General features: G+C 44.1%; 1 protein-coding gene and 1 long non-coding RNA gene across 3 annotated transcripts in view; one reads left to right on the top strand and one right to left on the bottom strand.

The window, feature by feature from the left end:
• The window catches only part of dennd2c (DENN/MADD domain containing 2C), a 29,389-nt gene that overhangs the window by 1,324 nt on the left and 6,529 nt on the right, over positions 1-21,536 (bottom strand). Inside the window, exons 3-17 of one of the 2 annotated variants that reach the window (XM_063895473.1) lie at positions 20,503-20,627; positions 19,287-19,369; positions 19,006-19,164; positions 10,009-10,087; positions 9,728-9,772; positions 8,500-8,687; positions 7,522-7,631; positions 6,687-6,756; positions 5,389-5,466; positions 4,904-5,044; positions 3,363-3,511; positions 2,498-2,675; positions 2,244-2,285; positions 1,364-1,472; positions 690-932 (exon numbers count right to left, since the gene is read on the bottom strand). In XM_063895473.1, coding sequence (XP_063751543.1) covers positions 690-932; positions 1,364-1,472; positions 2,244-2,285; positions 2,498-2,675; positions 3,363-3,511; positions 4,904-5,044; positions 5,389-5,466; positions 6,687-6,756; positions 7,522-7,631; positions 8,500-8,687; positions 9,728-9,772; positions 10,009-10,087; positions 19,006-19,164; positions 19,287-19,369; positions 20,503-20,627 — 1,799 coding nt within the window. The remainder of the gene's footprint in view (positions 1-689; positions 933-1,363; positions 1,473-2,243; positions 2,286-2,497; positions 2,676-3,362; positions 3,512-4,903; positions 5,045-5,388; positions 5,467-6,686; positions 6,757-7,521; positions 7,632-8,499; positions 8,688-9,727; positions 9,773-10,008; positions 10,088-19,005; positions 19,165-19,286; positions 19,370-20,502; positions 20,628-21,536) is intronic. The other variant, XM_063895481.1, reaches the window with a different exon arrangement.
• On the top strand, positions 2,064-5,729 carry LOC134872276 (uncharacterized). The gene is made up of 3 exons (XR_010166786.1): positions 2,064-2,382; positions 2,513-3,503; positions 4,898-5,729. It is a non-coding gene; the product is annotated as an uncharacterized LOC134872276 (long non-coding RNA).

Genomic DNA, 21,536 nt, shown 5'->3' with positions numbered 1-21,536 from the left:
ATTTTTATTTTAAATTGTACACGCATAAACCTTGTTTTCTCAACCTTATGGGAACTTTAAGCGGGAGGGACATCTGAGGAAGCAATCACATCTAATGTCAGGGAGTAAAAAGCTTATTCCTACTTTTCACTTACAAGTGAGTTTATTATTTTTTTTCTTATTGATTTTCTTGGTATGAAAAGTAGTTTCTCCATCCAAAATTGCTTCTCCAAAGTGCTGTTGACTTAAAAAATGAATATTGGAGCACCTTATTGGTAACAGAGAGAATGATCAACAGTATAATTAGCCCGCATAAAGTCAAGAGGTACTTTAAAAAAAAAATGTATGCCTTAAACTGAAATCCAAAGAAATGTGAGCAAACTATTTGGCAAAAGAGAGTCTTGTTTTTTTGACTTTGGGAACATGGGACTAATGTTTTGAATATTTAATTATATTCTAGGAAAAACACTAATCCCATGTTCCAAAGACGACGTTGCTTAAAAAATGGTTGTATCTAAGAAGTCTTAAAAAGGTATGCCATGTAAAGGATACATTTGATTGTGAACACAATGGGGACGTTTTAAATGAGATCAGAATTCCAGATTTTGACGAGTGATGAAAGTGTTATTTTCCCTGTGATCTTACAAAATCAAAGTAATGTGGCTAAAAACATACTGACCAATCACATGAAATGTTTCCTTCTCAGTTACCTCTTCCTCCTCCCTTGCGTAGCTCTTTGTCCTGAATGAAGCCAGCAAACATCTGCGTGTCCATGAAGAACTGCAGGAACTGACGCACTCCACGGGACGGGTGGGACTTGCGGAAGCTGTCGCGCTGGAACTCCCTGCTCCCGTTGGAGGACTCCACCATGTGCAGAGGGTAGTGGCCCACCAGCTCCACGAACAACCGAACAAAACCCTCCGACAGCAGAGAGCTCAGATCAGCCTGCTGACCTGGACGGGCCATATTTGATGAAGAGAAAAGGGTCAAGAGGACTCAAAAACAAAAGACTGGTACCCTAGTTTTACAAGAAACTGACATTTGTTTCATGACGGCCTCTTAAAAGGGCCCTATTATGTTCATTTCAGGTTCAGGGTGTGTGAGAAACTCCCACTGTAGGGAACTTTGGGATTTTAGCCTTTGCAGACCCATTTACATGCACAAAAACCTATAGAACACTCTACATGAAAAAAGAAAAAGCATAATAGGGCCTCTTTAGAAAGACCCATCGAGGAATTAAAGGTTTTAGCTAACATTACGACCTACTCTTTAAATGTCATTGTGTTGCTAAAATTGATGGTGATATTGCAACAGTAAGGGTTTAACTTAAGCCACATTTAAATAGCTGACAGACCCGTTTGGAACATGTAATATCTGTTTATACCTCCGCGACTGTCTCCGTCCTCCTGTCTCAGGATATCTTCCCGCTGCTCCAGGATCTGCTGCAGCGCCGCCTGCAGTTTATTAGGCAGGATGCAGTCCTCATCGCCCAGCTGTTATAGCACAGGAGAGGTCAGCAGCAGTCACAAAACACCAATCAAACATTTAAACTCTGTCACACTGACACAACATACACTATGACATTAGAGCCTCTGTGGAGGATTAAAGTAATTGCTTTTTATGATTACTATATTATTGCTAGGCCTGAGGATGTATGTTGTGTGTTTATTCATTTTCTTTGGTGACTTATATGACTCGATGTACTTCTGAATAAATACAAGTGCTGGATTTACCATGTTCATGATTTCCAATCTGCTGAAATGAATAAACAGCTGTAAATTTGTTTACGAATGATGCTTCACAGTCCATCATATACCATCTCTCCAGGCTCCCCTGTGTATTTTAAATAATCTTTATCCCTTTATTCAGACTTTCCAATGATGTTCCGCAATAAATACTGTATAACATACAGCTAATGATAAAGTGGCAAATAGCTCTTTGTTGAAAGAGACTACTAAAATAGGACAGATTTAGATATAAACAAAACAAATGTGTTTAGCATACATTTATTAGCCTGAGTGATTACTGTTGACAAACCCATGAGCTCAACTTCAGCTCTGAATCTGTAACAGCCTTCCTGGTAGACATCTGCAGTGACATTTTATTTGTTTTTATGTCTGCAGCGCTTGTTTGGGTGTAACATGGTTTTCCCTGTCACCCTCAAAACATTCCACATGCACACGAGGAACAAGTGTAGGCAAAGCCGTGCTTCCCGACCGGGACCACACCTACCATTCCATCCACATAATGCTATGTGTACACACCTGAATGACAAACTTGTCTGCACACAGATCCACAATGAGCACCTGGGGAGACAGCAACAAGAAGAATGACAGTTAATGACGGCGAGAGGTTACTGTTTCGCAACAGTGCTACAAAGGCATGGCTTGCAGTTATAAAAAGGTAGGGTTCATTAGCTTCAGGGTGTTTCTAAACTACTACACACAGAATCATTTGACCTTCATTCACAAAGCGAAGAGATGGAGCTTAATACTCTCTACAATGATTTGAACTCTACCTCCTCTATGGGCAGCTCCAGCAGATCTGGCAGGCAGGGTGCCAGCACTCCGATGAGGAATGGAGTGGGGGAGCAGCTGATGTCCAGCATGCTGGCCGGTAGCACGGGCACAAAGGTGTGCTGCCAGGTGAAGGGGTACAGCAGCGCCAGCACTGCGTGGCTACACCGGGACAACACACTGCAGTGAACAGGGGAGGATAGAAGAGATTAAGCCACAACAACACCATTCAGCTCTCACACAGATCATATGACACAAAGATTTCAATCGTAGTCGCCTGAAAATAGCCTGGTCACACCAGTAGAATTCATTTCCAGGGAGTTTTCAGCAAACAGCACTTGTGTTTTCAAAGATTTCTTCAAAACCCAACAGATCTGCACTTACACTCTTTCATGGTATCCAAGATTTCTCCCTTAAAACCAATGTCTCATCTATAAATGATGGCAGATATGCAAAAGATAAATGTTTATAAAATTCACAACTGATACATTTTGAAGCGTATATATGATCTTTTATTTAAGCTTTATGATAAATATGGAAAAACACGTTAGGTTTGGAAAGGTCCTGCTAAGTAAGCCCGGGGTGAGTCAGGACTTTGTTATTGTGTGGCCCTGTAAAGCCCACTGGGACACTGTAACGGATATTGGGCTGTACAAATAAACCTGACTTAACTTGCCTTTGCCATAGCTTAGCTTATTGAGGCCAAGGTACACACAGGTAACTGACACTAGTGTGTAATCAAGTATTGACAATAGCTGCACCGCATCAGGGGAGAGTCTAATCTAATCAAATGAAAGAATAAAACCATCAGCACTGTATGACATCCTTCTACATACAGCATGTAGCGATGTGGCTCTGCAGCAGTACCTGAGTTTGTCAGCGATGAAGATGACCCTCCTCTCCAGCAGAAGGGAGGCAAACACCTGCAGGAGGTTCCCGACACTGAGGCACTGCAGCAGGCTGTCGAAGTCAACGTGCTCCAGCCTGGAGTCCACCGGGCGACACAAAGTCAGTACCTGCGAAGGCAACAACAGCACAGAGTGTAAATGCTGTGTCACGACATGTAGTTGTTGTACATTAACTGCTGGGTGAAGCATTTACATTAGGAAACAGACACTTTACACACATCAAGGTCACAGTTTAGAACCAATGAAGCCGTTGTCACAGTAGAGGCATAACATACAAATATACAAATATGAAACCTGAAAATGAGCATATGTCCTCTATAAATCACAAAAACAAACTGTGAACAATATATTCAAAAATAAGTTGTTATCGATGCTTTCTTCAAAGTGTGAGTCTGGGGTCACAAAATAACATAGACAAACTAAACAGTCGACTAGCAACTCATTTATCCGCGAGGTTAAATGAATGTTTTGTCAAAGGAGTCTGGTGGCTGTGAGGAGAGCATAGATAATGACTTCTGTTCCCCCTTGTCGGCAAGAGCAAGGTACTGCTGATATTAGTTCTTTTAGGCGTTAAAAAAGAAAGGCAAGATTGTTTTTTGGCCTTTTTGTCTTGGTAAGTATTTGTAAGGCTTTCTGATAGCCATCTACTGGGCAGCAACTAATCAGGATACCAAACGTGGTAACTGTATTCCCTTACAGTTACAGAAAATAGGAAGCTATCAGATTACCTATATGTCTGAAAAAAAAGAGGCCCCAAAAATGACTAGCAGTATAACGATGTTACAATACATGTTATAATAAAGTTGATATATTATAGAGGTAGACCGACTGAAATCTCTTTTAGGTTTTGATTTAGACTACTTTCATTCTTCTTTATTTAGTACATAAGGTGGACATTTATACAAAAAAATACATTGCCTTTAATTGTTCAAAAGCATCTGTAAAATATTCTTTCTGTATCCTTACTCTCTAAAATAATTGATCCAAAATATCTTTGTTTCTTCTTAAAGTTACATTATTTTATTCTGCATTGCATTTGATATCGAGGTAATCCAAAAGTAACAGACAGTGATCAGGTGACATTTATTTTATATTTGAAGCTTAGATTATGTTACTGATTACATTTCATTCAGAGTTCATTTTTGAAGTAACCTCCCAGCCCTGACTTCATGTAATAGACAGACTATGGCTAAGTACCTCATACCAGACCATTTAAAAAAATCCAAACTATCCCTTTAATAACCACCTAACTGCTAAAGAGAAGAAAGCAGTGATTTTGCAGCATTTCCTCTGCACTCCTGAAGAGGATCATTGCTGCTTGTTGTCTGTTAATATATACAAAGCTGTCCCAACACGAACTTCTCAAAGCCGTAATTGCTATCCCTATTGTTTGCACAGAAAAAACCTCCCATTCTGAGTCACTATGAGTCTGCAGGAAGAAGTGGTTAGGAGGAACAAAAAATACTAATCAACGTTTCCCCTTTTGGTTTTTAGGGTTACCTCATTCCCTGACCCGGGGAGGAAGCTCTTGACGGTGACAGTGCGCCCAGGGGCTGGAAAGGGGGCCTCCATCACGCTGCGCATAAATGGGTAAACCAGCGCTGGGGAAATCTCCCTGCGCCTCTCCACCTCCTCCAAGATCTGCACAGACAGAGACAGACTATTTACTGAGTGTCCTGAGAGAAGATTAACCACACAGTGGCGCAGATGTTTTCCTCGTTGCTTAATCCGCACTTACTGTTTGCAAATAAAACCCAGCCAACTGGGAAAATGGGTGTGACGCGGCTGCATGTATACAATCTCTTTTTTGAAACACACACACCCTGGGATTGTTCAGGATTATCTTCTAGAGTAGCCTCACTCCGTCCTCATACATACAAGGAGTTTAAAGGCAGCAGCTCTCACACACACTTCTCGAGGGGATTTTTTAGCAAAGGCAGCTCCTTTTCATCTCCCAACAAAAGCTTCCTTTACGGCAGCATTACCTTTGCAAAGAGGTTGAAGCAGCCCAGTTTGCTGACGATGCAGTGCACTTCAGGAAGCCTCTTCCCTTTTCCAATGGGCTAAAAGACACATACAGTTTCATGTTACAAAAACAAGTAGCAAATGAGATAACTATGCTGAAACACGTCATAGAGATAATTGGAAGACTGGCGACCCATGTACTGGGGCTCTTTCGTCATGTGGAGGACCCGGGTTCGAATCCGGCTTTGGACAATTTGCTGCATGTCATCCCTCCTGTCTCCCCCTTTCAATGCTGTCACTCAAATAAATAAATAAAGACACTGGTTGCCCCAAAAAATATTTTAAACAAATAAAACATTAAAGAAACCTGTTTATTTTACCTTAAAATAACGGTTCCATGTTGATGCTACACTGAGTTGTCCCACTCATTTGACACCTGTTCATGACTGTCAAACTCCCGTAACACACCCTGGGGAAAGTGTGTATGGCTTTATAGACTAAGTTAATTTTGGTGAAGCTGGATTATATTCAATTCAGAACATGTTTTCTGGTTTCCTCTGATGGCCTCCGGCTTCTCTCCCTCGAGTCTCCGTGATTTTTTAAACTTTCCTGATTGACAGAAAACTTGCCTTGGTGCTGAAGAAACGCTAACAGGGTTCAGCAGCCTCTGGGGAATAGTAAGTGATACAAACTGGCGTCTTGTTTCATTATCATACTGTAAGTAAAGAAATCATAACACATGCAAATTAAATGTCACAGCTGTCTGGAAATTGTAGGGGTGTTAAGTTGCAAAAACACTGATTATTACATAACGTTGCTTTAAAGTAAGCAAAGTACAGTCAGGTTCTTATGAAAAGCTTATTTTCCCATATCATGCATTTAACTTTGCAGAATTGTGTTGGAAATACAAAGAGTTTGAACTCTAAACTTGTATGATAGTAGCAGTGAGCTTATCTGCCAACAAAACAAACAGCATGTCTGCACTAAAGATTGAATAAGCAAAACAAAACGTAGCTACAGAGCGCTCAACAAGACAACCACAGTATGATGATATCAATATAAGGAGAAGAAAGGCAGCATCTTAATCTAAAGAACTGTTCTGAAAAGTGTCTTAAAAAGACCTACAAGCAGCTCTCCTTGTGGGGCAAAGAAAGGGAAATGATGAAATTCTTCTTGCATTGTGTCATTGATTCAGAGGTTTATGGTCTGTGAATCAGATGTACTCATTCTCCTCAGAGATTTTGAGTAAGCATGTGGCCGGCTGCCATGTCGTCCCAAGCTGGATTCAATGATTCAGATGCAAATGTTACACACTCACCAAGATCTTCCGGCAGTAGCAGAACCAGCGGCTGCCGTCCTCTCCGGTCAGGACAAAGGAGAATGTCTCACTGTGAACAGCGTGACAAACAACTACATCAATACACACATTTATTTCTTTTAACTGCTTAAAAAATGCAGTTTTTCGCTGCATGTCACCCCCACTGTCCCTTCATAAAGGCACTGGTTCCCAAAATAAATTTAAAAAACATGAATTAAATGTTAAAACGTGTGTCCTAATGGAATCACCAAAAAAAGAGATTGAAAAAACATCTTTGGAAAAAAGTCGATAAAAAATAATGAAATAGAAATATCATGCAGACACTAGATGGATGTGATTTTGCACTACCAAATGAAAAAGGTTTTAAATACAGGAAGACTGTAAGTTGACATCATAACCCATATTGAAACAATGAACTATACCCTGTAGTGCAAGAGAAAAGAAAATAAGAATGCACACTGCCCCTTAGCACTTAGAGATTTAATTAGCTCAGTTGATATTTTAATTATCACTATGGGGAATTTGAGTTATTGCAACAGCAATTTATGGGTCACAGCTGGGGATATAAATAGGAAAGAAGGAAATGGGGGTATTACACATAACACAACTGTTAATTACAGGGCTTGAACTTATCTAAACAGTGTACAGGAAAGAACATTTAGACAACATTTATTAGAGCACATGAAAGGTGTGTGTATAATGACAACCAATGCCAACATAAAGGAAATGATGAAAGATCAAAAGACAGCATCGAGTTACCATGGTTCCTCGGGGTGATTTCTTCTGTGTACACCTAGCATGCAATTTAAAATAGGACTGTAGTGCATGTGCTGACCTTGGAGTGTTTGACGAGGGCTTCCAGTCCTGAGAGTCGGGGAAGCAGAACTGGGGAATGACCTTCAGCTGATCCTCTGCCTCTTTGGAGAACCGCGACGACTTCTCAAACTGAAACAGAGGGACTCCAGTTACAGCGGCGGCTCTACAGACTACCTCTTTGAAGTGGTTTCAGGAGGACCCCGGTGAAATCGGAGCTCATTTAATGCATTATAACAACAGAACTTATATTGTATATCATTTATAATAACAGAACATCTTAGTAAGTCTGATATATTGAGAATGACGTATGCACGGTTTACTTGTTATAGGTATTTTTAAAATCACCAAATAAGTATTATTAAAAATGGCCACATTTTAAAGTCGATGGAATAGAATTTAAAGTAATACAGGAAAACACTTGCTTTGTTGAGAGCTATAGACTTATGTTAGCATTCAGAGGTAAGCAGATTATGCTCTTGGGGGTTCGCCCTCTCCTGTACTGTATAATATAGGTTTTAGTGCATGTTAATGGTCGGTAGAGGCTTAAATCCCAAAGTTCCCTCCAGAGGGAGTTTCTCTCCCATACATCCCCCCTGCCAGAAACGCCTCCATTGGACTCTTTTGTTTACTTCCATAACATAGTGACATCAATATGTAACACTCACGCCTCTATTGGCAAGCGCTTCAACACAGTGTACATGATGTGTTAAGGGGCGGGACATCTCAAAGCGGTTAATAAATCACAACAGAGCCGGCCAGCTAACCAAACAGAGCAGACTGGGATCTGGTTTCAGACAGAGGGTGAAAAGAGGTGCCGCAGCACAGGCAGTATGAGAACAATAAAGAGCTTTTGAACGTTAAAGCATGGAGACATGTCCCAGTAGAGATACAAAATACTAATATGAACCTGAAAATGAGCTGAATATTTGAACACTGTGATCAAAGTCCAGTTATGTCCTTTGCCTAGGATGTGGTTATGTTAAAAGCTTCCTCTTACCAGTTTAGGGAACTGCTGAGTGATTACGGGGGAGTATGTGTTTCCTGGGGAGCCTTTTCTCAGCGACACCACCACAAAGATCTGGAAAAGCTGCTGCTGCTGCAGCTGGATCAGGTCTCTCTCCAGGGTGCGGTAGCCTGGCCGACGCTTCAGTGTAGATTGGATGTAAACTGATCTCCTGGAGCCTGCTGGACACCACACAGTGAGACTAATATGGTAAATGCTTGTTCTGGGACAGATCCCACCCAGCCCAATGGAGAAGAATGAGGCATGCTAAATAGCAATATACTGTGATTGTGAAGTTAACCCAGATTACACAGGCTCCAAAACAATGGCCATGGATAATAGTCTGTTTGTTAGAGCAGAGCTATTATTTGACTTTCTCAAAGTTTAAACAACATTTCCCCTAAGCCTCATTGTTGCCTCTTGCAAAAAATGGATGTACCTGAGTAAGCTTTACAGAGGACACAGTTGCTCAGCGTGGCTTTATAGATGGTATTGTTGGTTAGTCGACCACTTTCAGACAAATAATGTATTAGAAAAATAAACATAAAATCTGGTACAGACTGATAATAACAGAATAAAATGACACATCTTGATGTATCCAGAGACATCATCAGGTTGAAGTTTCCTTCTGTCCAATAATTGGTTTATGGCCAAATACCTGAAAAATTTATGACAGCTTATCGTGCACTTTACTTATTTAACTGCAATTGTTAACAAGCTAATACAGTGAAGCGATTGTGGAAATGTTACAGAACGTTATCATTTGCACATTTAACTGCAACATTCATTTTCATTATCGAAAAATGCTGATTGATAACTCTGGGATGTAGATAAAAGCTCCTCTGCTAAAGTACAGCCTCTCAGAGCCGCTAGCTTGGTAGACTATATAAAAAAAAGACATATTTCAATGTTCAAAAGGCGCCGAATCTCTCCAGGACTTGGCATTTTTAAATGATAAACGACTTGTTTGTTTCAGCTTTTCTTTACATGTTCCTATCAAGTATGTTTAAGTGCATTACAGTCCAATTGAAGTTGTATGCATTTGATTGGACAAAAATATGAAACGTGGAGAGCATTGACTGGCACTGATATAATAATAACTTCCCTGGAGCAAAAAAAAATCCTATCAGACGCTATGAACGTTTCAGTTTTTTAAAATGCAGCCTTATGTTTAAACTTGGGAGGGTCAATAAAAAACAGTGAGATTAACCCTTGGTGATACCTTTGCTGTTGTCCTCCGGGTCGCTCTCTGTCCCACTCGTCTCCTCTGTTGACATAAATTAGAGGATGGACAGATTAGCGAGAGGCACTGGAATGGAAAAAACTTGAAAAGCCATAATCAGATGCAGACAGTCGGCCTTTGTTTCATAATCAGCGGCTTCGCCTGCTGCAGCTGGCCTTGTGTGCACCATCAAAAGCTGGGTATTTCCAGCGAGAGGCTCAACTTAATCTTATTGAAGTGTTGATGTGAGTGACATTTGGACATCTGTGTGTGTGTGTTACCTCGCACTGAGACCCCCTGGTTCTTCACTCTCTTCCTCCCTCGCTTGTCGTCAAAGATGGTCTCAATCTTGTTGACATACTGCATAGTAGAACACACACAGGTACTCGTCAGCCCCATAATTTCCCTTTCATTATAGAATCTTGATTACAGGGAATCCTGATATAACAGCCGCTAAACACATGATTAAATTATAGGCATTTTTGTAACCTTACTTTCCTGCATTCTTCTGTTAATGCCTTGAAAGCACACAGTCGAATATTTTCAAAGTGGACTCAAGTTAACTAAAGCTCTACAATAATGCACAAAGATGGCTCAACACACAAACGGCACATACAGGAAGCCGAATCTTATCTTTGAGGAGACAGACAACACACAGCGTATGGGAAGAAATGAAATGCCCCTACTTAGACCATGGTACCTTTGTTGTTCAGAAAAATACATAAAGCATAGCATAAATACATTTGACTTTTCAGACTACTTATCTTTTTTAGTTACATAATGGGAAACAAACAGGTCAACAAAGAAAGTGTTTTTTAAACTGTTGAAATACCATCCAAACGTAACCATCTGTCAAACTTGCTGGTGCACATGTGTTGAGAAGCCTCAGAGTTACTGTCATTTAAACAATAAACAACAAAGGCTTTTAAGTCTAACATGACTATGTAATTAAAAAAGTTGGCATCTCATTTGTTTGAAAAGAGAGTTTTCTTCTTTCAAACTAATTTTGAGTACAGTGAGCCCTCCCACCCAAACATTTTTTGACCTCTGTTTAATTACTGCACCTTTTCATTAAAGTTCCTCCATGTCCACGGTGTTCGCACCGCCATGAGTCGTGAGTCTGAATTCATGTGTTCTGTCCCAGGTCTCTTGAAGCAACTGTATATGAAAAGACTCCCTGGATTTTCGTCCTTTTTTTCAGTTATCTTTCTAATATGGTGAATCTGCCAAACTGAATCCCACTCCACCTGCCAGCTAAGGGGCGGAGACTATAAATAGCCTGCTCACCCTTTAGTTCATCCTTTTGCACTCCCTGCCAGCACACCAATTTAACCCTGTGTCCTGAGTTTCCTCCACATATCCTGAAGTGTGCGTCTTCAAGTTAACGTGAGGGGTCAATTCATTGTTTATTGTTTCATTTGTATGCCTTTGTGGTAGTTTTGCTGATCCCTTTGTTCTCAGACATGTGCTAGGAGCCATGTGGGAATTGTTTGTTGCTTGTTTGTTACTTTGCTGTTTAGTTGTGGATTGCGTATTCACACATGATTGTTGCTTGTTCGTTGCCTTTGCTGTTTAGTTCTGAATTGTGTATTTGCACATGATTGTTGGTTTCTCTGTTTGATTGACCACTTCGTTATTTAATTGTAGTTGTATTGTTTCTTTGTTTTCTCATGCAGCACACAAAATAATCAAGACCAAAAGGGAAAATAAATACTGGTTCTTGCATTAAACCCTGCCTTCTCCTTGCCTCATTGCATCCTTGCCCTTTGGGTCTTCTGACCGAGACCCTGTCTGCTCGCCACACTCACTCTCCCCGAACCAAATCACCCCTACAGTTCCTTCAATGGTCCTTCGAGCCGGATACTGAGTGAGTGATACCATGGCAGGCAACGGTAAGGAGTCAAGAGAGTTGACGTTGCCAGAGAAGGCCCCCCAAGCTGGAACCAGAAGTGAGGGGACGGTATCCAGACCTACACGAGAGAGACGTCCACCTGACCGCTATGGCTTCCTGGATCCTGATGGGAAACTCTCCAGCCAGCCCAAAAGCCTCCCTCGTCACAGCCAAGCAGCCGTACTGCCGCCTCCACCCCCAGGTGCTGTTGATGTCCAGGCGGATGACCATGAAAACCCTGATCAGACGCTGAGAGAGAACACAGCCGCTGAGGAACGAGGAGTGGAGGAGGAAGAGACGACAGTCGAGGAGGAAGAAGAAGAGGACTATGAAGTTACCCACGACTATGTCCAGCTTGAATCAGCAGCTCTTCAGCCCGCTCCACTGCCCGCTCCCCTGCCCGCTCCACTGCCCGCTCCACAGCCAGCTACACAGCCAGCATTTGCTCCGATCCACCTGAGAGATGTGAGACCTGGCAGATCCAGGGGCAAGAGCGACAAGCGTGAGCCACCACCAAGGTCGAAGACGGCCTTCTCTTCTAGCTCCACTTATGCTAGTGGAAGCTCCCGAAGCTCACGCAGGAGCCAACAGGTGGAGCTCACCCCACAACAGGCGGCCATGGTCGATGAGAGGAGGAAACTTGGAGAACTGCAGGAGATACAGCGTCAGATTGAGGAGGAACAAGCTATAGATGAACGGGCACAAGAACTGGATAGGCGAGCACAAGAAGCTTTGAAGGAGAGAGAGAGGATGACCCGGTCTCTTACTCTACAGCGACGACTACGGAAAGTCCGAAGAGAACTGGAAGAGGCTCGATTAATCACATCCTTCACAGGGGATGTAGGAATGACCACAGAACATCCACCCGTTCCGCCAGCTATGTCCAGTGTGAATGACCCACCTCAAGTGCTTGCTCCTTTTTCCCTGAGCTCCAGAGTCCTGGATTCAGCTGAACCTGTTGATCTGTTCTCCGAGCAGCAGGCTCCCCCTGAGGTTCCTCAGACATCGGTCTCCTATCAAGTTCCAGTGAGTGAACAATCTCTTTCGTACCACCACTTACCTCCAGCTGTGAGTCTACCTGTAGATGCTGTGAGTCAAGCAGCAACTTCTGATCCTACTGCTGAGAGTCACACATTACTTCAGACTTCCAGTCCCGAGCATGCGGCTCCATCACCTCCTTTGTTTCACCACATAGCGCTGACCGCACCTCGTCCGGCCAGGAGTCAGAGGCCTTCAGATCCGGTTCGTGAGAAACCTGCACCTCTTTCCTTGCCTAACCCCATTGAGAGGGTATCAGAGGGCGCTAGTATAATGGAGCTTTTAGTAGCGACTGCCTTTGGCATCCCGAAGCCAAGATTGCCTTATTTTGAGAGCGGAAAGGAAAGTGACTTTGTTCTGCTTACCATGGCGTTGGAGAATCTCTTAGATATCCACGCTCACCTTTCTGAACAGTACAAGTTTCAGGTCCTTATGGATCACTTGAGGCTGCCAAGTGCATACAAACTGGCAAAGTCCTATATGCACGCCTCAACTCCCTACACTTCCGCTCTTGCTGCCCTTAAGGCAAAGTATGGCCAGCCACGGCAGTTGGTCCAAAGTGAAATAGCTAGCATCCTCAATTCACCACCTGTCAGACTTGGTGACAGCAACGCTTTCCAGGACTTCGCTCTTTCTGTACATTCATTGATTGGCATGCTGAGGTCAGTGGAAGGTGCAGACGGAAGTGAGTTACGGTGTGGCTCTCACGTAGACAGGCTTCTTGCCAAGCTCCCCATTCAAAACCGAGACAGTTTCATTGAGCACTGTTTGCTTCGTGGCATCTTGAAAGAGGGTTCAGAACAATCATACACCTTGGAAGATTTTTCAGCATGGCTCAAGGTTAAAGCCCGGGCCAAGAGTATTGCCCAACAAGTCTCGGGACCTGCGTCAGTGGAGAGACGAGAGCCAGTCCAGAAGAACCTGGGGAGAAGGGCGACGCCGACCACGATGTACCTGAGCAACACCGCCACTGTGGAGAGCCAGCCTGATGTTCAACCAAGCCATGGAAGGGGGATGACCATCCATGGGAAACCCAAGTTCCAACCTTTTTGTCCATACTGTAACAACAAGGAACACTTCCTGGGAACTTGCCCGAAAGTTAAAGAATTTAGCCCGTCACAACTGAGAACCTGGATAGAGAGGAATGATCGTTGCTACAGATGTGCCCGCTGTCATAAGCCAGATAATTGCACCCTCAAAAAGCCTTGCAATGTCTGCAAAGAGTTGCATCTCACCATCCTGCATAACATCATACCTCAACCGTCAACATCTAAAGGCCCCCATGGCTCAGAGAAATCAGCAACGGGAAACACCCTCAATCTGCTCGTCCGTGCACCTTGTTCTGCAGACACTCTGTACATGGATCAGCCAAACAGATCTCCCCGTGTGATGTTGAAGGTAGTCCCAATTTTCTTGATCAATGGCCGGCAGAGGCTGAAGACATATGCCATACTTGACGATGGTTCAGAAAGAACGATCATCCTAACCTCTGCAGTGTCCCAGCTGCAACTAAAAGGACCAGAAGAGGTCCTGAATCTCAGAACTGTGCGTCATGAGGTGATTCCCATAAGTGGTGAGACAATCTCCTGTTCAATCTCCCCAGTGAGCCAGAAGAAAATCAAATTCCTTATAGCCAATGCCTTTACTGCTCCTGTCCTCAACTTGGCTGAGCATTCCTGTCCTGCCTCTGACCTGCAGAGGGAGTATTCCCACTTACGAGGCCTACCCTTACCGGACTTTGTCCAAGCCCGGCCGCTGATCCTGATAGGCTCAGATCATTCCCACTTGTTGGTGCCCAAAGAGCCTGTCCACATGGGACCTTATGGGGGACCCATCGCCGTCCATACTGCCTTGGGTTGGGCTGTTCAGGGCCCAGCCAATGCCTTACCTCGACTTCAGACTTCTGATGTACAAGCCTTGTTCACACTCTGCAACACTGTATCCTGCCCAGCTACTGCTGAGTTGATGGAGAATGTGGAGAGACTGTGGAGACTCGATTCCTTTCCACACCGTAAGGAGAAGGAAGTAACCCGCTCTAAGCAGGATCCTTATTGCCTGGAGCTGCTCGAGACGAAAACTGCAGTGAAAGAAGCAGGTGGAGTGTCTCGATATGCTACCCCATTGCTCAGAGCACCGAACAGTCCACGGCTAACCTCTTCAACCCATAACTTGTTGCCATGGCTGCGAGGAACTGAACGCAGGTTGAAGAAGGACCCTGAGCTCATTGAGATCTGCAACCAGGAGATCCTGAAACTGGTCGAGATGGAGTATGTGAAGGAGGTGGATCCCAAAGATGATCAGCCAGGTTCAGAATCTTGGTATGTTCCACATCACATCATCAGACAAGCGAGTGGAAAACACCGGCTGGTGTTCAACTGCTCTTTCCAGCTTCATGGCCTGAATCTGAATCGCAGCCTTCTTCCTGGTCCAACTCTGGGTCCCTCTCTTCTTGGCGTGCTCCTCCGTTTCCGTGAGCACAGCGTGGCCATCAGTGGTGACATAAAATCTATGTTCCACCAAGTTCATCTACTCCCTGCTGACAGGCCACTGCTAAGATTCCTCTGGCGAGCTATGGCTCAAGATACCTACCCAAAGACCTATGAGTGGCAGGTGTTACCTTTCGGTACAACTTGTAGTCCTTGTTGCGCCATTTATGCCCTGCAGCGTCAAGCCAAAGAGCACCCAGAGAGTGATGAGGGAGTGATGAACTCAGTGTTGAGGGCATTCTATGTCGACAACTGCCTGCAAAGCTTCCCTTCTTCGGCCACAGCCAAAGCACTTCTGGACAAACTTCGTTCCACACTGTCTCGCGGGGGATTCGAAATTCGCCAATGGGCGAGTAATGACTCCCGCGTTGTCGAACATCTCCCTCCAGAGGCAAGATCTGCTAGCACGGACTTGTGGCTCTCTCAAGCTGGCATTGACCCCCAGGAATCCACCTTAGGTTTGCGCTGGAGCTGCCTTCCTGATAGCCTGGGATACAAACACCGTGTGACACCCATCAAGATTCCCACACTCCGCCTAATCTATCGCACTCTGGCCAGTCAATACGACCCCTTAGGGTATATCTTACCTTATACCACCAGGGCCAAAGTGCTGGTTCAGGACTTGTGGAAGACCAAACGAGGCTGGGATGACCCCATCATTCCATCTGAACTGGTTGACCGATGGCTGAAGTGGGAACAGGAACTGGCTGACCTCTCAAGCATCAGACTGCCTCGCTGCTATGTGCCCTCTTGTGCTGACCAGTCAGGTGTACACAGAGAGCTGCATGTTTTCTGTGATGCCTCAGAAAGGGCCTATGGCACTGTGGTCTACTTACGTGTCCATGACAGCCAAGATCATGTTCATGTGGCATTCGTCATGGCCCGCTCCAGGGTGTCACCAAAGAGACAGTTGTCAATGCCTCGACTTGAACTGAGCGCGGCCTTGGTAGGGGCGCAGTTGGCCACTACCTTGAAGTCTGAACTTACCTTGTCATTGGCCCGAACCATCCTTTGGAGTGACTCCACCACAGTGCTGACCTGGTTGAAGTCAGAGTCGTGCCACTACAAGGTCTTTGTTGGCACTCGAATCGCAGAGATCCAAGAACTCACAGACTCAGATGACTGGAGGTATGTGGACAGTCCAAACAACCCAGCTGATGACCTGACCCGAGGCAAGACACTGCGTGACCTGGCACAACCTAGCTGCTGGACGGACGGACCTGCCTTCCTTCAGCACCCTGAGACTTGCTGGCCTGTTGCTCCAGGTGTTTCCCACACCTCATCCCTCACAGACAGCACAGAACTGAGGAAGGCTGCTACGTGCCTGAATGTTTCTGCTGCCCCCCGTGTATTGCCGAATGCCTCTAAGCATCAAAGCTGGAGTGACCTCATCACCGCTACTGACCAAACATTGACTCAATCCGACAAAGTGACCGAAGGTGCAGCAGCGGAAACCTTCATTCTACAACAAGCCCAGGAGTCATGCTTCCCTGAAGAACTCAGCGCTCTCCGTAAAGGAAAGCCTCTCTCTAGGCAAAGTAGTCTACTTCAACTCTCTCCTGAGCTTGATCCAGATGTTGGGCTGATGCGGGTAGGAGGAAGACTACGCAGGTCCCAGGACCTAGACCCAGACATCATCCACCCAATCATTCTGGACCCAAAGCATCCCACTACGCAGCTCATCATTAAGCACTATGACGAGTCCCTGCTGCATCCGGGGCCAGAGAGGGTCTTTGGAGAGTTGAGACGCAAGTATTGGATCCTGGGAGGAAGACCAGCCATCCGTAAACATCAGCACAGTTGCAGAGAGTGTCAGAGGTGGAAATCCTCTCCTGAAGTGCCCAAGATGGCTGATCTGCCCCCGGCAAGGCTGCGTCTCTTCAAACCACCATTCTGGTCCACTGGTGTAGACTGTTTTGGACCCTTTATCATTCACCATGGCCGTAGAACAGAGAAGCGATGGGGAATTATCTTTAAATGCTTAACCACTCGTTGCTTACATCTGGATTTGCTTGGAAGCATGGATGTCGATGCCTTTCTCCTAGCACTCCGTCGTTTCATCTCCCGTCGTGGCAAGCCCTTTGAGATCTGGGCGGACAGGGGAACAAACTTCCGTGCTGGGGACAGGGAGTTGAATCAATGTTTCCAGGCCATGGAACCCAAGCTTCAGGAACACTTGGCCAATCAGCAGATTTCCTTCAACTTCAATCCGCCATGTTCTCCACACTTTGGAGGAGTCTGGGAGCGCGAAATCAGATCAGTCAAGAACGCCCTACGAGTGATCCTCGGGAATCAGACCACTTCTGAAGCTGTCCTTCACACTGTCCTGGTTGAGGTAGAAGGCATTATGAATTCAAAGCCTTTAGGCTATCTTTCATCTTCTGCCAGTGATCCTGATCCGGTCACTCCCAACTTGCTGCTGATGGGGCGGCGGGACGCCTCCCTGCCACAAGCCATCTTTGCCAACAGCAAGCTCCTTGGGCGAAGGAAGTGGCGTCATAGCCAGATGTTGGCGGACCATTTCTGGACACGGTTCATTCGTGACTACTTGCCTAACCTACAACCCAGAGGAAAGTGGCTGAGGGAAGTCCAGAATCTGGAAGTAGGGAAGACTGTTCTGATCCTTGACCCCCAACTGCCGCGGGCCTCTTGGCCAACAGGTCGAGTAACAGCTGTCATGGCCGGTAGAGACGGACGTGTTCGGTCCGTTGACGTCCAGGTCGGCCGTCAAACCTACACCAGACCAGTGTGTCGTCTGATGGTGCTTCCAGAGTTGGAAGAAGAGTGAGTCTTTCTTTCAGGAGGAATTGATCCCAATTCCGGGGCGGCTATGAAAAGACTCCCTGGATTTTCGTCCTTTTTTTCAGTTATCTTTCTAATATGGTGAATCTGCCAAACTGAATCCCACTCCACCTGCCAGCTAAGGGGCGGAGACTATAAATAGCCTGCTCACCCTTTAGTTCATCCTTTTGCACTCCCTGCCAGCACACCAATTTAACCCTGTGTCCTGAGTTTCCTCCACATATCCTGAAGTGTGCGTCTTCAAGTTAACGTGAGGGGTCAATTCATTGTTTATTGTTTCATTTGTATGCCTTTGTGGTAGTTTTGCTGATCCCTTTGTTCTCAGACATGTGCTAGGAGCCATGTGGGAATTGTTTGTTGCTTGTTTGTTACTTTGCTGTTTAGTTGTGGATTGCGTATTCACACATGATTGTTGCTTGTTCGTTGCCTTTGCTGTTTAGTTCTGAATTGTGTATTTGCACATGATTGTTGGTTTCTCTGTTTGATTGACCACTTCGTTATTTAATTGTAGTTGTATTGTTTCTTTGTTTTCTCATGCAGCACACAAAATAATCAAGACCAAAAGGGAAAATAAATACTGGTTCTTGCATTAAACCCTGCCTTCTCCTTGCCTCATTGCATCCTTGCCCTTTGGGTCTTCTGACCGAGACCCTGTCTGCTCGCCACACTCACTCTCCCCGAACCAAATCACCCCTACAGTTCCTTCAGTATATGTTGCTCTAACACTATCTATTTCTTCCAGTGTGCTCTACTTCCTGCTAAACAAGTCACACCCCCTCTGTGCTTTCCAACAATGACACATGATGTATTATAGACAGAGGAACATACATCCCACTGTGTTTGTCTATACTATAAATAGACAAAACATCTCAGTGAACATGTGTCAGGATTACTAAGGGAAGGGAAAATATACCCGAGTTAAAGGTATTTCACCCATAAAACACAATAAAAACAGGTACAATTATCCAAAATTCCCCCATGATTAAAAACAAACATTTTATTTTCTATCCTGCAGTCAACCATGTATCAAAACACAAAGACCAATGATATATTCCGGGTACCTGAGGCGTCCTCTGTATCTTTTGAGTGCTTGCGCGCCGGGGTGTAGCTGGTTTGGGAGTATCCGCAAGTGTAGACGCTTTGGATGCTGTTGTCGTTTGAAACCTCTTTCTGTCCACCCTGCTAGCGTAGCCTTGCAACGTTTGGGGTTTAGGAGGCAGCTGGAAGACAAAAGGTGCTGAGTCATCATAATTACAAGGTATTAAACTACAATACTTCCTCCTCTAGAGTTTCAGGTTAGGTTCATTTGATACACCCATTATGAACTGATGTCTTTCAATACCTTTGGGCCGTGTGGCCTTGCAATTGGGAGACACATGGGCGTGAGCTTGACATCCTCATAGGGGTTGTCTCTGGTAACGTCACCTGGGGGATGACAGAGTGATGGAAAGGTTAGACAGGCTGTCTGTATGTTAAGTCATTGGCAAGTTTCACCATGCATAATACTGGCTTTCAACAAAGCTTAGTATACGAGCAAATACAAAATAGAATCCTCATATTTCCATGGAAGCGTCAATGAATATATTGAATATACTAACAGTTATTTACATGATCAATTAGTTAGTCAATCATTTTTCCTGTTTCGTCATTTTGTCCTAAAAAAAAGCCCTATTAATCTTATTTTGGGTTTTCCCTTCCTGTAGGGTTCCTCCAAAGTGGTTTCTCTCCCACAAACTCCCCCCATGCATGCAATGCCTCCATTGGACTCCTTACATCACTATGTTACACTCACACTTCTATTGGCTAGTGCTACGACTTGTACATGAAATGCTGAGAGGTATGATATTTCTGACACATCGCTAAGCGGTTGACCAATCACAACAGAGCCAGCTAACCAATCAGAGCAGACTGTTAAGTTAATATCAGATATAACGAAAAGAAAATCCAATGTGAAAAGCTGCAACCAGATACTTTTAGCCATTTTTGCTTCATTGAAATGATTTATTCACAAAATAGTTTTGATGTAGCTGATTGAATAATCACAGAAAATCAACAACCAAACTTTATAAACAATAAATGAATGATTGGGGCTGGTTGTTGCACCTCTACAGATAAATACATTTCCCTGCAGTACCATAATGTGTCTCATTTCTGACAGTGGAGACACAGTGGCCTCTCCTGATTTATTACAAATATATTATATTGTGTGCTGTTGTGCTGTCTTAGTTTTTATAAAACTCTCAACATAGCAAATTATTCCAGAAACAAAAAGATCTACGAGAAACCTGGAGTAAGAATCTTCTATCCCAAATGGTCTTCAATGATTTTTCCCGATTCCTTTACTGTTCCCTATACAGAACACCAATTTAAGAGGCTCTGTTATGGTAATATAATGACTTCTGAATGTAACGTTCAAGTGTCAGAACAGTTTATTCCACCTATGACAGGCACCAGCTGTCTTTGTGACCTGCTGTCTTTGTCTGATCTTAAACATAACCAGTTTAAAATAAATGACAGCCAGACAGTCAGTGTAATGATCAAATGGGAAATCCACTTACAAACGATATCCTCGTAAATGTTGTCGTCAGAGTATGCGTGGTAAAGGCCCGAGTGTCTATCCTCGCCTCCAAGCGTTCCTTTCTTCGCCGTCAGACGCGCCGCATCCTCGTACTCAAAGGACTTCCTGTGTGGCGGGAAAGGAAGGGAACGCAGTGAAAAAGTGTAGCCTGGCTGCGGTCCTAAAGATAGCTACCATACTATTGTTCACTCTATTGTCTGGATTAGTCAGCGTCACACCACAAAATTCCTCATGCTGACATCAAATGTCAGCAGGACAGAGAGAATGTTATAAATTACCATGAAAGGAAATGACTAAGTACATATATGTGGTACAAAACTTGCTTAAAAAGCAAAGCATGGAAAAAGAGGATAGTGGGTTAACATTTGACAAAGTCACAATGTCTGAATAGTTAGAATTAGGGTGAGGGTTAGGTCAACATTCCTCCACTAAATACTAAAAAAATTAAGATAAAGCTTCATTTATTAGAGCTGTTTTACAATCATCTAGATCTGGTTAAAGGTTCAGTACTTGTAGTCCTTTCTATTTCACATGTACTTGAATTCGGTTTAGCGTAAAAAATGTGCAAATGTCTGCTGAAACAGATACAGTTGTATGATTCACGGTTCAGTGTGATGTAACACCTAGCCCCATGGAGGAATTTCATAATACCCAAGAAGGAATGACAGCTAACTGTCTCCTGTGAAGTTGGTAAACAAGAAGCCCTGCTGAAGTTGGCCAACTGTGTGCAAACACAGCAGGAGGACTGTAGGTGAGAGACACGCTATTAACATAAACCAACAAATGTGTATAATGACCACATTTTTATTATCATTAATGGGGCAGTGTTTCCAGATTGGGAGGGTAAAATTAGCTTGGGGTCATTTTGTAATAATTTGGCAAACCTTTTGAGCACTTAGTGGAGTTTCCCATAATAGTTAAAGGGGCCGTATTATGCTATTTTGTGTCTCTACTGTGACATGTTTACCTGCTTTAATGTCCAGAAAGGTCTATATGTTTCTCATACTGCCTGTG

The sequence above is a fragment of the Eleginops maclovinus genome, chromosome 1 (genome assembly GCF_036324505.1).
Source record: "Eleginops maclovinus isolate JMC-PN-2008 ecotype Puerto Natales chromosome 1, JC_Emac_rtc_rv5, whole genome shotgun sequence".
Classification (NCBI taxonomy): Eukaryota; Metazoa; Chordata; class Actinopteri; order Perciformes; family Eleginopidae; genus Eleginops; species Eleginops maclovinus.
Note: the sequence above shows the minus strand (reverse complement) of the source record. Positions and strands in the feature narration are given on the sequence as shown.